Genomic DNA, 15,221 nt, shown 5'->3' on the forward strand with positions numbered 1-15,221 from the left:
ATGAAAATCCATAACACAAAATGAGGGAAGGCCCTACGGACTGAAAAAGCAATCTTGCTTCAAGGCAATCTGGTTCATGCTATTAAATGGTTTTGCTGTGCATTTTATATTGTTTCTGTGAGATGCAATGTCACTTGCCAGAAGATTAAAGTGACAAAATATTTAACCTGTTAAAAGGATGAAAAAGAAGGCATTTTCAGACGGAGGCAAGCAGAGATTAACATGTTCTCCTTTTTATCATCTCCTTGCAGTGAAAATCAATTAAACCCAGCATTCAGCAAACCAAAGGGGTGCTCTGCAACAATAACCATAATTTGGCGTAAGCAGAACCTTTTCCTTTCTTTTTTGCCTTTGAGGGGAAGAAGGCCCCATGAAGTTTTAGAACCTAAAAGACCTGACAATGAATCCCAAAGATTAGACCACATCCACATTCCGGAAAGCTCATACAAGGTTTCTTCTCACTGGGATGGGAAAACCTGACTTATATTTACATTCAAATGGTCACTTAACTTACATCTCCATTCATTAGTTTACAGTCATCGTCAATCTCATCAGCACTGTCCTCATCAGAAACTTCACCTTCCTCTGCATCATCGCTGATGTTGGCTGGAAGTTTCTTCCCCTACAAGACAGTGATTACACAGGCAGGTTAGACAACAAAAGAAAAAGTATTCCAAGCATGCAACCAGGCTCTTATTGATTGAGAAAGCATTTGTTCAGGACCTTAAGCACCAGGTCCTTGAAGATTGTTTTTTGTAAACTGATTTATGTTAGGGTATAAGCAAAAAGCAAGCAGAAACCATAATCATCACAAACAAAAAGAGGGATGGAACAAATGGAGCAGGTTTTTACCTTAACCAGTATCTTTCCTTTAAGACTTGCTGGTGAAGGGAGAGTGGTAGAATCATCATTATGCACAGAAGACAGATCCAGTTTGTCTCCCAGGATTTCTGTAAGATACTGAGCCATCTTCTTCTGCTGAATGACACTGCAATGGTTCTCAATTGACAAAATAACAGGGTACCTGGCAGAGACATAAGCAAGTATCATCAACTGCAAATTTAGCTTTTATAGCATTAAGATGATAAGGGTTATTACTGTCTGAGCCATTTCTGTAACAGGCATCACCACCAATTGTGCCATTCATGAGGAAAGCCTAAACAGCCAGTGCCTTCAACTCTCCTTCCCAATCTGTGCTTCAGCCCTTTTGTACTCTCACAGGTAAAAGTAAATAAAGGCTCCAAGGACTGAACACAAAGGGGCTTTGTCTTTACCTTCCCACTTCCAGCAACCAAGGGATAAACCTTCTGTTAGTTCTTGCCGGAAACTTCTCCAGCTGGCAGCAGAGCAGTGCCATACAAACAAGCCTGCAGTAAAGCCTCTTCTAAAAGACAGGAAGTATTATTTCTAGGTCTAGTTTTATCATTGCCATTTATTATTGGTTTTCAAAGCCTGAGGCTAAAAAATAACAATGCCTGGTTGCTTGAAAGGCATCAAGATAGGAACTGTTGAACTTCCAGTGCGGTTGCTGTCATATAAAATCACACTGAAGATGGATTTCTGTTTAGAGATGATGTACTTCTAGGATGAGCACAAAAGTCAGCATACAGTGCAGTTTGTAGGGCTGAATTATGAGGGATTCATGAACTAAAAACTGATTATGAATAAAAGATGTCTGTCCTGACATCTGCCTCCCATTAGTTCCTCATCAGGAAGAGGCTTCCAGCCAGACAACGCCTGCAGGGCACAACTTCCCGGTTGATGACTATGGTTAAATTCCTAGCTCTGCCTGAAGACAGCTCCTGAGCTGAACGTGCAGCCTACCAACAGCTGTGCCCCAGCCTAGCCTGGGAAAGCAAACAACTGCAGGTCTTGTGTACATTTCATCTAGTACTAAACTCTGACTGAGCATCAATACCCATAAGGAAAAAACCCGAGCACAAATAGTTAAGTTGTAACATCTTCCCATTGGACCTTTCTGTAAAGCTTTTCAGAACTGCAACAATTCCAGAAGTTCATATTCCCTTAGCCAGCTTTCCTGCCCTTTATTTGCCATCTCTTCAGGCAAACTCCAAAGATTTCAGGTTCACAGGGAGTTTACCTAGGGTGAAATTTCACAGCAAGCTCAGCTTTATTAATGAAGACAGATGGGCTGCTCTGGGGAAGCTTTTACACACATAAATTCATTTATCTTAGAAAAATATAACTAACTAGTTTGACACCCCTATTTTGACCCTGAGGAGGAGGAGGACAGTACTGCCAATGTACATGAAGCTTCCCACTGCATAATTCTCTGCTTTCTTGAGCAATATACAGGTAGGGAAAATAACCTACTTCTGTTGAACAGTCTGCTTTCTCCACAGTTGGGCTCCTGTCCCTTTGTGTTCCTTTGCTCTCTGACTTACTCCCCGGCCCTGAAGCAACCTAGTGTAACCTTGGCATCACTTGGGGGCACACAAAGAGAGAGATGTGGTTAAACTGTCAGCCATTCACTGCATCATTCCCTGTTGATCCTCTGGTCTACAAATGGGATAAAGACAGCCCTACACATATGTACAGAATGTCCCTACTCAGTTGTGCCTTGGTTACTCCTTTCTGAAGGCTTTCTCCCCACAATAAACTACTCAGAATTCTGCCTGGCATATGCAGGAACAGGTCAGATTTTCGCCATCTGCCTTTAGGAGGATGCCAGGTCACAGTTCTCAGACTCTCAAGTTGGCACACTATATACATACTCATTCTTGATAAAGGCATATTTGTTGATAGTTTCAATCACATCTTTGAAGAGAATTTTGGAAGTCAAAGTGTATCCATGGTGGACAATTGGTTCACCGTCTGGCCCATCCCAGCAGTCAACTGTAGAACAGAAACAATGACATCCATTAGACACTTTCTTTACTTCCCTGATTAGAAATATCAGCTTTCCTCTCATGTATAGCAGGAATTCTGCTGTATTTACCAGTCTGGTTGTCATACACTTGGCTAGAAAGTACAGACACCAAGAGAGTCTCCTGAACGTTAGTACTCAGTCTACAAAATATGCCACAATCAAGAAAATGTGTCAATTATATGGCAAGATTATTTTGTTGTTCCATTTTACTTGGCTTATTCTTCTACCCAATTGCTATGCCCTCTGCAGAAGTCGTGAGTCTTCCTTTACAGAGGACAGACAAAACTATGGAGGCTACTGATGATTCCTTTTTGATACTTACCTTCTACGCACCGACAGCCAGCCTGCAGCACCCATGCATACATGTCCACCCTAGACTGGGACATCAGCTGATCTCCCATGAGGTAGGTATTATGTGAAGAGGTAATGAAATAGTGACTCAATGGATAACTCATGTCCTGATTCACTTGGTAGTGTTCTGGGTTGAATATGTCCCCTGACGGACTCCGCATGTAATTGGTGAAACCTGCAAACAAACAATACTATAAATAATACAGTTTTGTCCTTTTTGTTGCTATGGCCCTCCTGAAAGCAGCCAAAAAATGCATCCTACGTTCACTGACACAGTCATGAATATGTAAGATAAATAAATAAAACATCCCCACTGTCACAACGACCAATAGCAATTACTGCTTTCGAGAAATTTCTAGTTACTTTGTACCTTTCCCTCCTCTACCCTCCCTGAAATAAAATGTCTATTTAATCCAAACCTGATATTTGAGGTTTATAATTTTTGTCAAAAGACTCTGCTGGGATATTAAGTTGCATGGTATATAAAAGCCTCCAGAGAGCTGCAGTCATATCCTGCCATTGCTCCTCAGTGAAATGAGTTGGAAGATACATGGTACTACACTGCCTAGAGACAGTTTCTAGTGGCACAACACAGTTTGAAGCAAGAGAGATACTTCCCTATTTCTCCTTAAAATACCAGAAGAATGTCAACACACACTGGCTTGTGCAAGCAACAGTCTCTATTGCTGCTATGACACCACATGCACAAACATGTAAATGGATGGGAGAGATCTGCAGTGCTGCATCCCTGCCACTTTGTGAGGCTGAGGTTCACTCCAGACTTACACCAATAGATCAATTCTCTGTAGTACTTGGTGATGCTACCAGAAGAATTTATTTGCTGAAGTAGTGAGATGCAGAAAACATCCTCTGTACTTCTGTATTGCAATCATTGCCTTGTTTGGAAGGAGAGTGTTAGCAAGTAATGGTTTTTATCTTTGTATGAAATTGCTGTTCTCAGGTCACCAGCATACGTTTGTGCACATATTCACAGACACCTTCACAAGACAGACATTAAAAACTGTAACTTCCATTTCAAGTCTCCCTAAAATCCTTTTAACTTGCCACCAATGAAAGACTAAGATTTCCCCCCAGATCCTGGCTGGAACAGCTACTGACAGTGATGATGCCTTATTCAAAAGGTCTTTGCTTCAAGACTTCTAATTCTCCTGACATTTCACTCATTATTCCATAAATAACACAGTGCCTTTATAAAAATTCTGCCAAACTTCTAAAGGTCTTAACGCCCTTTCTGTGACTGTGACAGACTGGTGCTTTGTTTCACTAAAGGCAAAAGAACTCTGGTCCTCAAAATCAGTCTGGTCTACAGAGCAAAGAGAAATTGAGCTTCAATAGAGTCTAAGATAAAATGTCCTTTATGATGGTTCTTATAGGCTTTATATTTCATGGTGATGAAAGTTTTATTAAAGGAAAAGAGATGATAAATACAAAGTGCAGCCAAAACTTTTTGAACAGTATTTGAGTCTCTGGAGGCACATAGCAACTAGCAAACTTGTTATATAGCTAGAATAGAAACAAAAGAGTAACCATATCAGAGCAGATACCATGAAAAATGGACAGGGCACAGTGTGTGGCAGCAAACATATGGCTGATCACTCTTGGCAAATCAGTCATTTCACCTCCCTAAAAACCATCAGCTTCTACATGACTAATTCCACACAACACTGTTAATGCCCCTGAAACAACACCAGTGTTTGCTTTAAGCACTTGTGAAGATATAATACCAAAATTGGTATTTGAGTTCACAGTAACTGGATCTATCAGCCTTTGGATGAAGAAACATGAATGAATCAAGATATTCTTGGCAGTTTGAACTGTAGACCTCTGGGATTCCCACACTCAGGAAAAGCACACAAACATAGTGGTCTGTTCTGATCAACAGAGGAAGGTAAGAGGGGTTTTGCAGGACTATGTTGAGTGAGTGAATTGGCACAGGCCAGTCCAAGGTGCTTCATGACAAAAGCCATCACAGCTGAGGAACCAAGGCAATACAGACACATGAATGGATACGAATGGGTCAAGAATGTACTGTACTATTACTTTACTACCACTGAAGTGCTGCTGGGTCTGGCCAGGATGTTCCTGTCTGGGCTCTACCAATGTAAGGAATAAACACAGAGCTTCAGTTTCCATAGCTGCTGTATTTCAGCCTCTCCAGGTAACACTTGATTTAGAACACCAGTGGGATCTAAAGTCTGCTCCCCAGTCACCTCTGTTCAGATGTTGTCATCATACACTGCATTAGTTGAGCTCTAGACTAGGTATGTTCTGTTCTGTTGCACTTCCAGCAAGATACTAGAGTGCTTAAAGTCTCCCATACAAGGAGCAGAGCCTGTTAATGGGAAGCTTTTTCCAGCTGTTTCAAAACAACCTCCTCTCCTACCTCCTCCTGATCAAGAGACCTGTAGCTGACACCCAGCAGAATGTCACCCATTAGAGAGCTGGGCTGCTCTCTAATCCTAACTCGTAAACTCTCCACTGTTTTATCACCCATTCTTATTATCAGGGTAGTTTCTAAAAGGTTTTCTTTCCAGTATGGAAAGCTACAGCTGTTTGAAGCCCAGCCTTGCTTTTCTAGCTATGAGGAAGGCAAAGATAATGAATCTGACTATTCATTATTTATGTGACTGCCACTGAGTGTAGAGCACCAGAAAATAAAAGCATGAATATGTCAACTGCTGCACTCACTTGGCATTGGAATAAGCTTTAAAATAAATAGAAAATTTAGTCTGAAAGTAGAACAGACCTGAATCCATCCTAAGCAACCCTCATTGCATGACAGTTCTTATACTCTTACACAATGTAAGAGAAATGATCCACTTCCTTATGCAGTAAACTTATATTTTGCCACCTTTCTCTGTGACCACACAGTCACAGAAATGGATAAGACAACTTTTGCACAGTATCTAATTCCTGAGGCATGTACTCTGCCCTTGGAGTCAATAAGATCTAGCAGATGATTTGCTACTTAGGGGAAAGGATTTAGAATCAGTGCTCGGAATAACAGCTACCATCATTATGGCATAGCATCATTATATTCAGAGTGAAGGCTCTAGCAGCAGAGGTCATGAAAGCAAGCTTCAGGACAAATTTCATCTATAATCTCACTTCACATGTTTATTCTGGATCAGATCACTCCTCTGATTAAAATTTTAAGGGTTTCCAAAAATACCTGCAGGAATGATGTAACTCAATTCTACTGTATTTTCCAAAAGCACAAATACAGACACATCCAGCTCCAGCTCACCTTTAATGACTGCTGTGCTGCTTCATGATATGCCCCTTTAAAAACAAGTCTTTCAAAGAGCAGCAATTTCCCTTTAGGATCCTCCGCAAACAATAGGCACTTAACAAGGTACTGAACAGCATACTCTGTACAACCTGACAGAATTCTATGACTATATATTCTGCAAATGGATGCAATATTCTCATAGGCATTAAACAGTTGCCTCTTCCCTACAAAAGCTATGCCAGCCTGCTTACCATCAATCCCCAGAGCTCCCTCCTTCTTGTTCTCCAGGCATGGTTCAAACTTGTTGATGATCTCCAGGCAGTGCTCTTTAGTCACATTTGTCATCTGTAGAAGTAGCAAAAATGATGTGAACTGGTAATCACAGCTTTGCTGGGCACTTGTCTCTGTAAACAGTTCAGCAGCTGACCAGATTAAGCACAGTGGTAGTAGGGATTTCCAGTTACCCAGTGTGATTCTCACTCCTGTCAATCAGTGTCAGGTCAGATAAGAACTGGTCTGCTCTGGGGAATGTTTCTGCCCTATTGGCAGCTGCCTGATCTCGGCCAATACAGAGTTCTGCTTTGTAGGTCAAATCTGGTTAGAGTGTTATTAGGCACCCAGAGCATCCAAACAGAACGAGCTTTGTCCCAGACCAATGGGATTTCTTCTCTTGTAGGATTAAAGGATTAGTTTGTATTATATCAAGGGTTTTTTACTTTGAAATAAACAGGAAAATGGCTCATCTCTATGCAGCAGACAGAAAAATCAGTTAGTGGCAGGGTAACAGAGAATCAGAAAGCTCTATGTGGAAATCTGCTAACTTCAGTGTTGTTTTGTGTTCTCAACTGAAAATGACAGAGTACAAAGGGAAATACATGATTGCAAGTGCTGTCATTTATTAAAAAGGGCCATTTATGATAAGCTGTAGCATTTTTTTACATTGCAAGTTTTCCATAGTTCAGTTTTAACACTATTATTTAATATTCCTATTTACTGATTTATCCTATAATTATTATCCCTGCTATTTATTAGAATATATTCCTATCCTCAATGGTCCAGCAAATCTTTTCCATGAAATGCTGTACATGACACATGAAAATAAAGCCCTTGTCACCAGAGGGGATTGCCAATAAAGTGATCAAGTCAATGACTGTTTTGAAAACACAGAATCTTTGCCCAGGGGCAAATGAAACCATCAGCATCTCTGCTACCAGATCAATGCCTTTTCTGGGGGTCATTGAAAACCTAATAAATATGAGTGAAATAAGAGGAATTAAAAATCCTAACCCTGTCTTTGTCCATACATTTTTGGTTTGCTGGGTTCTGAAGTTAAAGCTCTGGAATAACAGAAAGCTTTTCTTTCTGGAGCTTCAAAGCACAGAATGAACATTTGTTTTCCATGTACATATTGTATGAGTAAGGGCAGCACTTGACAAGAGAGAGGGGCAGCACTAGACAAGAGAGAGAAGCCCCACAGGCCTGAGTTGTCCACATCAGTGATTAGCTAATCCCACTGTAGAGCATTCATTTTCCTCTCATCATCTGGAGGATCACTTGACCAATGAAATGGAAACATCAACCCACTAATCTAATACCATAATTGACAGAGAAGTGGCTTTTTTATTCATCCATTTTTTAGACAACATTTAAAACTGATGGAGATTCATGACTTAGAGACATGCAGCTTCAAAAGAAGTTGTGAGAGGAAAAAGGCAAAGACGAGTCAATGCATTTGTTCCTGCACTGACTGCATCTTGCTGCCCAATCATTTTTTCTCACTTCAGAGCCTTCCACAAGTTTCTAGATGAAAGATATTAGGATCATTCAGGGACCCCAGGAAGTCATTCAGCTCAAAATCCTGCCCCAGGCAGGGTCAATGATAAGATCACATCAGTTAGCTTACAGCAAAAACAGTATTTAAGACCCTCTCCAGCAATGGAGCTAAAGCACTACGAGACTAGGGAATATGTGCTACTCCAGACCCCCAGAAAACTGTCCCAGACACTTATAATCCTCCCAACAGCTCTTTAAAAAATAATCTTACACTTTACAAACTGAGGTAGTGTGACAAAGCAATTCAGTGTCTTATCATGGACTGTGTAGTGAGTCAAAAGCAGAGCCAGAAACACCCCGGTACTGAATACTGGGAAAAGACAGATATGGATAGAATTGTCCTAAAATAACACATGAAAAAGAAAGAAACTGTAAAGACTATATTCAGTAGCACAACAAAAGAGCCTACAGAAAAGAAGAGGCAGTGAGAACAAGCAGATTCAAGAAATAGTCATGCCAGCCTGCAAGATGAAAATCAAGAGGCATCCATGACAACAAAGCTCCCACCCTTTAGAAGGTGATGCATCTCCAAGGGCAAGCAGGACAGCATAAGGGCTGCAGTGCTTCCCCTGGCTTGGCCCTACCTTCTGTTCAGTCTCCAGAAAGCGTCTCAGGTCATCTGCATCTAGGTGGTCCTTGTGGTTACTGTAGGTGAGCATCAGCAGGTAGAGGTCACGACGCGTTGACATCATCTTATAAAAGGCGCAGAACTCATCGAAGCCCAGAGTGCCCTGGTTATCATCTGTGTCAGCCTCCTGCATTGCACAGTAATAAGGCAATGAGATCCCAGCAATAGCCAGAACAAACCTTAAATAAACAAACTCCTGCATGGGAATAAAGCAACATGGAAATTAAATGCAGGATGATAGCACCTGACCCAGCCACTCTCTGTATGACCTCCTAGAACAGACTGATTTACCAGGCTGATGCTTTGCCATGTGAATGCTTTGCACAGCTTTCCCCTTTGAACCTCTTGAATGTATGCATTAGTGCACGAGCCAAGAAACAACTTTCGTTGCTCCACTGGGAACTCTGCTTGAAAGATTTCTTCTACCTATGGCAATGAGTAAGACAGCATAGAAAGAATGTGCATATGCCTGGCAGAATTACCCACTCATATTTTCTTGAAAAGATCATTGTAACTCAAGTCATATTGAAATTAATTTTATATCCAGGATTTGGGAGGCTCCCGCTTAAATCCATGGCCATAAACTGGTAAAATCTGCAAGAATATTATTTCTGCAAGTAAAGAAATAACCATCAGTGAATGACACAGTATCCTCTAGTATATCTACCCCTACAATATGTATGTTTCTTGGTTCCTTACTTTTTGGGCTAGGTGTCCCAGCCTGTGACCTGAACTTCTCTCAGTTGTATCAGCAGTGTTACTTAGTGCTACTGTGTTTGCACATAGTGGAGAAAGAATTTCTTCCACAAAATCTTCTGACTGATCACAATGAGCTCTATTCAATGGTATAACTATCTGGAGAAGAGATTATGGCATTACTGTGTTTCCTAAAAACCTGTTCCTAAAACCATGCAAAAATGAATGAAAAATTCTGCTGGGGGAAGCATGAAAAAGGAAAGCTGCAGTGTTTCATGTAAAAAAGCTTATCTGGCACTCCCTACTTTGTTCTGAGTAAAAGAGTGGTCAGTTTATTGCTTTGCTCACCTTCACTGTGAACAAGTTGAAGTACATTTAAGGCCACAACATTGAAAAATAAATAAATTAGACAAGCTTTCAGTAAATCTTCATGGTTTTCACTGAATTTCCTTCACATACTGCCATGCACATGCACTTGTATCGGCTGAGGAAAACAAACTCCCTTAAACCATGGACAGCAGCATGAACAGCCTTCACAAAGCACTTCTGATCTGGCAAGCTGACATGCATTCAATTGCTTGCCCAAGACCAAAGTACTGCCCCAACTCTGCAAAGTATTCTAATGCACCTCCAGGAATTGTTAAAGCCTTACACAAACAGTCTCCTCTTCCCTTGTTCCCTGCACTTGCTCCCTACTTTAATTAACAGTTAAGGAAACTTTCTTTGAGACCTACATCTAATCTACTCTATTATATCTTAAAATACTTAGTGTAGCTATTTCATTAACCAAGAGACTTGATTTTTAATTTCAAGGCTGCTTGATACTCTAAGCTATCAAATAGCAATTGTATTTTCAGTTGAGGCCAGCTCAGTTTCAATTATGGATTGCATGTGGAAAAAAGTAACCTATACTTCTCTGTTAATAGCATTTCTAAAGCACCCCTGTGTGTAGTAATGGTCATTGATTACAAGCAGTAAAACCAGAACGCAGCATACAGTAAGTGCAGTTTTTTTCCCCAGGAAATATTTCCCCAGTCTCTTTTATGCAGTTTGCATCAAACCTCATGGCTCATCCTGGAAAGAGTCACTTTAATCTACTCATTTTAATGAGTTTTTAAATTCAGTTCTTCACTGAATTACTGAGCATTCATAAGTTCAGTGTTTGCTGGTATGAAAGAAAAAGTTAAAGAGAAAAAGAAGGGATGACTGAACCCCTCAGATGTCTCTGGCTGTACATACACGATTCCCAAAGGGGTCTGAGCCTGGAATCTGTCCCAGAACTGAATTACTGAGAATTCAGTGATTCCCAGGCATGACTTTGCAGAAAACATGAAGCAGTGCTGAGATGTCCCTGACTCAGGGTAGTGCAAAACTCAAGGCAGTTCCCTACACTCAGAACTGTTGATTCAACTTCTGCTTAGGTTCTTCACACAACAGACTTTCAAGTTACAAAAGCACACACAACACATCTCCATGGTTCAGCTGCTCAGTAAATTGGGTCAAGGTCAGCAGAATGCAATGAAAATCAAACAACTGATAGCAGTGCAAAACCCATGACAGATACAGAAGTCTCCATGCTGGGTATTTTAAAGGTGCCAGTTACTGGAGGATTCTAGATACTTTATTAGATAATATTGACTAGAGAGAAGGTAATCAGAGGAGGAAACGTGACTGAGATTCAGATCAAGAAGTTTAGCAAAGAAGCTATCTCTGTATCGTGTATCTCAATGTTATGCAACACCAGAAGGTACCTGGTGTAATGACTTTTTCTATGAATAGCATTTCTTTTTCTATGAATAGCATTTATCTATGATGTGTTTCTGGAGCTCTTTTCAATTTATCAAATGGACTAGGGTAGTATCTTTCAGCAGAGTGGAAACAAAACAGCTGTTGAAGTATTTACAATCTCTCCTATTAGGTTCAACATGAAATCTCCACCAACTGAAACCTTGTTCTTTTAGAAACCAATGCATTTTTATTTCTTACCTTAAACATTTGCTTGACTTTCTGTCGGGGTAGGTTCACATTCAGTTTGTGCATTAGCTGGAGCACTTCATTAATACTCAGACTGCCATCACCATTCTTATCTGCCTCATCAAATGTCTGCTTCAACCACATTGAACAGGAGTTAAGGAACAGCATGGAATAGTAACGGCTATTACTGATATAATAATAGTAAAGGATATTATGACTATATGATATTTTCCATGTTAGGAAAGACTGGGTATTATACTGGGGATGAAAGAGAATTTACAGTAATATATAATTCTACAGATGCTATTTCAGTAACAGTTTCTAAACTTGCTATGCTCAACATGCAACACATGCTATTGACCCATACTATATAGCACAGAAGAACTAACTTCTGAGAGAGCTGCAGAGCTGCATCACACTTTGTCCTGTAGAACCAAGTGAAACAGACACCTTTACACAGGGAGTAACTGATGAAAGAATATACCTGTACGGTTTTCAGTTCACTCCAGTCATTTACCTCCAAGTCTTGCCCAGAACAATTCTCTTCAAGGACTCCTCTGTCTCTGGAAACAGGGAATATAATGGGAACCACTTTGAAGCTTTGAGCCTAGTGCTTACTTTTAGCAAAACAAATACTTGAAGGAATCCCTATGCTATTGATAACTCTCCACCTCCAGGAATTACTCTCAGATAGCATTAAGAAGGATATTGGTCTCTGGTCCTTTGGCGTTTCGAGAGGCTGTCTTCATCGCTGATCCCTGCCATCAGGTATTTTAGCCCTGTGATCCAGGTGCGTGCTTCCTCTCCACTGGAAGATACCAGGTCAAGAGATTCCATATGGTCTCCATAGTAGATACTGAAGCAGCAGTTGGGATCAAAACTGCCATCAGCATAGCGCTGAAAGATCTCTGACTGCTTCCCCTCGCAAACCTCCTGAATAGAGTCGATGGAAACTAGAATGACAAAAGCATGTAGTTCATCAATAAGTGTGTGCTGGCCTTTCACCACAGTGTGTTTATCCAGTAGAGAAATCCTGCAGAGAAAGGGCCCACACCAAACACTGCAAGTCCTCAACTCACACAGGTTTGGCCTGCAACTCAGTACTACTACTACAGTATTGCAACCTGCAGAGCTGACAACAGCCACTTCATCTTCATAAAGTATTAATCATAAAATAATTTACTACCCTTTAAATTCAAATACAACGTTCTTCTTGATCACCTATCAATGCGCTAAATCCTTCATGCTTGCTTGGTTGTAGGAGGGCAAGACCCTAGGAGGAATCAGAAGTTCTGGGGTTGAAACTCACTTTTAGCTTTCTCATTCTTTCGAGATGGTCTCCAGCGAATACACGACTTGTGTTCATCCAGGTAATAGAAGCGGACCAACCCTTTGGAACTGCCACGGAGTTTGATCATTTGGGTACCAGTTTGCATGGAACTCATACATCTTTCCACTGCAGAGAGAAATAAAGTGATATCAGTAAGTCAAACTATTAGCAACACACTTATCTGGGGGGGATTTAGCTGAGTGAATAAGATCTACCTTCTGATTACACTCTAAATCAAGCTACTGTCAAGTATCACTTACTAGAATAAGCACAAGGAAATTCAGACAATATTCTTAAGTTGATTGGTAACACCTTAGTTGATTGGTAGTATTCCTGCAAAAGGAAACCAGATTTGGGCACCATGTCTGCACACGCATGTGCACTGAAACACGCACCCTGGCCTGTCTGTGTGACTGGAGCCTTAGAGCACTAGAGAGGGGCAGGAAAACCTGCAGGAAGAACTCAGTGGTACTTCTATCAAATTAAAAAGTAAACCTTTTTGTTCCGAGGTTTTTCACCGCATGGAAATGAGTAGAGCACACTGATGGGAAGACAAGTCTAACTGCTACCTACCATTGTTCAGGTACCTGCTTTAAGGATTCATTTCTATACATCGAACAAAAACCCCTCAATCTTGCAGTGAATCATGTTTTTGAAGAAATAGCTGCTAATTTCAGGCTGGAGTTTTCTTTGTGCTTACATAACATTTTGCACTTCAATAGAACCTTTTTGCAGAATTCAGCTGAGGTTCAGCTCTCTTCTGATCTAATGAGTCGCCTCAATTTGCATCTGGACAAAACGGAGTCATGGAGAGCAGATGGATCTCTGTACTGCGGCAAAAAGCAGTGTCAGAGCAGAGCAGGAGAGAGGAGCAAAGAACACTCAGTTCTGCGCTTGTGTTCTTACAAAGTGACACTGGACTGACGCAGAGAAAAGGCTCAAAGTGATGTTTCACGGCTCATAGCAACATTTACAGTTTCCATTAAAAGTTTGAAAGTAATGATAAATAACAAAACTATGCAAATCATAAATCCCTACAACTTGTCCTGCTACAGGAATAAAAAATAAGAGCCCAATTTCCTGCTTATTGTTAGAAAGATGTTCTAGTGCCTGTTAATTAATGATTTCTGGCTCAGCAGCATTATTGTCCTTTAGGAGTTTCTGGGTTTGATGTATATGTGTGAAGGAGTGGGAGTATTTTAGCATGTGGGGATGAAGAGAAGTTAGAAGGATTGAGTCACAGAGTATTTTTATACAGGGACCAGCTTTGTCAAAAGCTTCACGTCCCAGGTTCAGCACAGCTCCAGGTTATGTTGTACCACACTGACCCTCCCCAGCCTCTTTGGAGAAGTCAGGCTCAGCTCTGACCTGATAACAGACCCTGACAAAGATGCATCCTGACTGTGAGCTTCAAAACAACCCCTCTTCAAACACTGTGAGGAGAGAGAAAGAGATTTCAGAGGCTTATTTCTCTCCAGGGCCTCCAGAAGACACAACATGTTTGTTGAAAGCCCTCCAGCACACGTGCACCGTAAGGGCAAGCTGTTCCCTTAAAATACCACCAAACCACAACAGCTTTCCCCCATGCAGACGAGGACTCCCACACTTATCCTGCATCCAGCACTGCCAATCCATTGAAGAGATAATACTTGCTACGGGTTTTAAAAGTCTCACTGGAAATGATTTTGCAGCTATAAGTGGCTCATCAATAGCTAAAGCAAAGAACTGAATGGCTCCAAGTACTCCTGCCAGGAACATTATGAATCACAGAATGGTTTTTACATGGAATATCATAGACTCATAGAATGTTTTGGGTTGGAAGAAACCTTAAAGATCAATTTCAGTTTAGAGAGGAGGCATCAAATCCTTTAAAAAATGAATATATAATAACAGCACACACAACATGTTCCCTCTATACAATCCATCCAGTAGAGTTGTGGGAATTCTGTTCAAATGAGAGGTCTTGAAATCAGAAGATATTCTGAAAACTCAGCTGATGCCTGTGAGCTCAGGGGATCTCCACCGCGGCTCATGGGACCACATCATAAGGGCTCCCAGAGTGCCACTTCTGATCCTGAAGACATCCACTCAAGTAAGGGTCTTATCACAAAGTTTTTACTTTAATTGTTGGCTACAGCACCCTGGGTTTGTTCCTTGTTCTTTGAAAATGTCTGTGTAATTCTGCCAGCAATGGCAGGGATGGCTTTTGCTGCACCCAAAAGATAATGTGGATAGGACAAAAAAGTGCTTACAAGGCAGCAGGCGA

At 41.0% G+C, this 15,221-nt stretch overlaps 1 protein-coding gene across 1 annotated transcript in view; it reads right to left on the reverse strand.

Annotated features, from left to right (window-relative positions):
• PLCH2 (phospholipase C eta 2) overlaps nucleotides 1–15,221 on the reverse strand; it is a 78,080-nt gene that overhangs the window by 20,790 nt on the left and 42,069 nt on the right. The window contains exons 4-12 of the mRNA XM_013127648.3: nucleotides 12,935–13,081; nucleotides 12,335–12,578; nucleotides 11,638–11,767; nucleotides 8,912–9,082; nucleotides 6,746–6,839; nucleotides 3,213–3,416; nucleotides 2,736–2,856; nucleotides 853–1,024; nucleotides 515–622 (exon numbers count right to left, since the gene is read on the reverse strand). Of these exons, the coding sequence (XP_012983102.2) occupies nucleotides 515–622; nucleotides 853–1,024; nucleotides 2,736–2,856; nucleotides 3,213–3,416; nucleotides 6,746–6,839; nucleotides 8,912–9,082; nucleotides 11,638–11,767; nucleotides 12,335–12,578; nucleotides 12,935–13,081 (1,391 nt within the window). The remainder of the gene's footprint in view (nucleotides 1–514; nucleotides 623–852; nucleotides 1,025–2,735; nucleotides 2,857–3,212; nucleotides 3,417–6,745; nucleotides 6,840–8,911; nucleotides 9,083–11,637; nucleotides 11,768–12,334; nucleotides 12,579–12,934; nucleotides 13,082–15,221) is intronic.

The sequence above is a fragment of the Melopsittacus undulatus genome, chromosome 12 (genome assembly GCF_012275295.1).
Source record: "Melopsittacus undulatus isolate bMelUnd1 chromosome 12, bMelUnd1.mat.Z, whole genome shotgun sequence".
In the NCBI taxonomy this organism is placed as follows: Eukaryota; Metazoa; Chordata; class Aves; order Psittaciformes; family Psittaculidae; genus Melopsittacus; species Melopsittacus undulatus.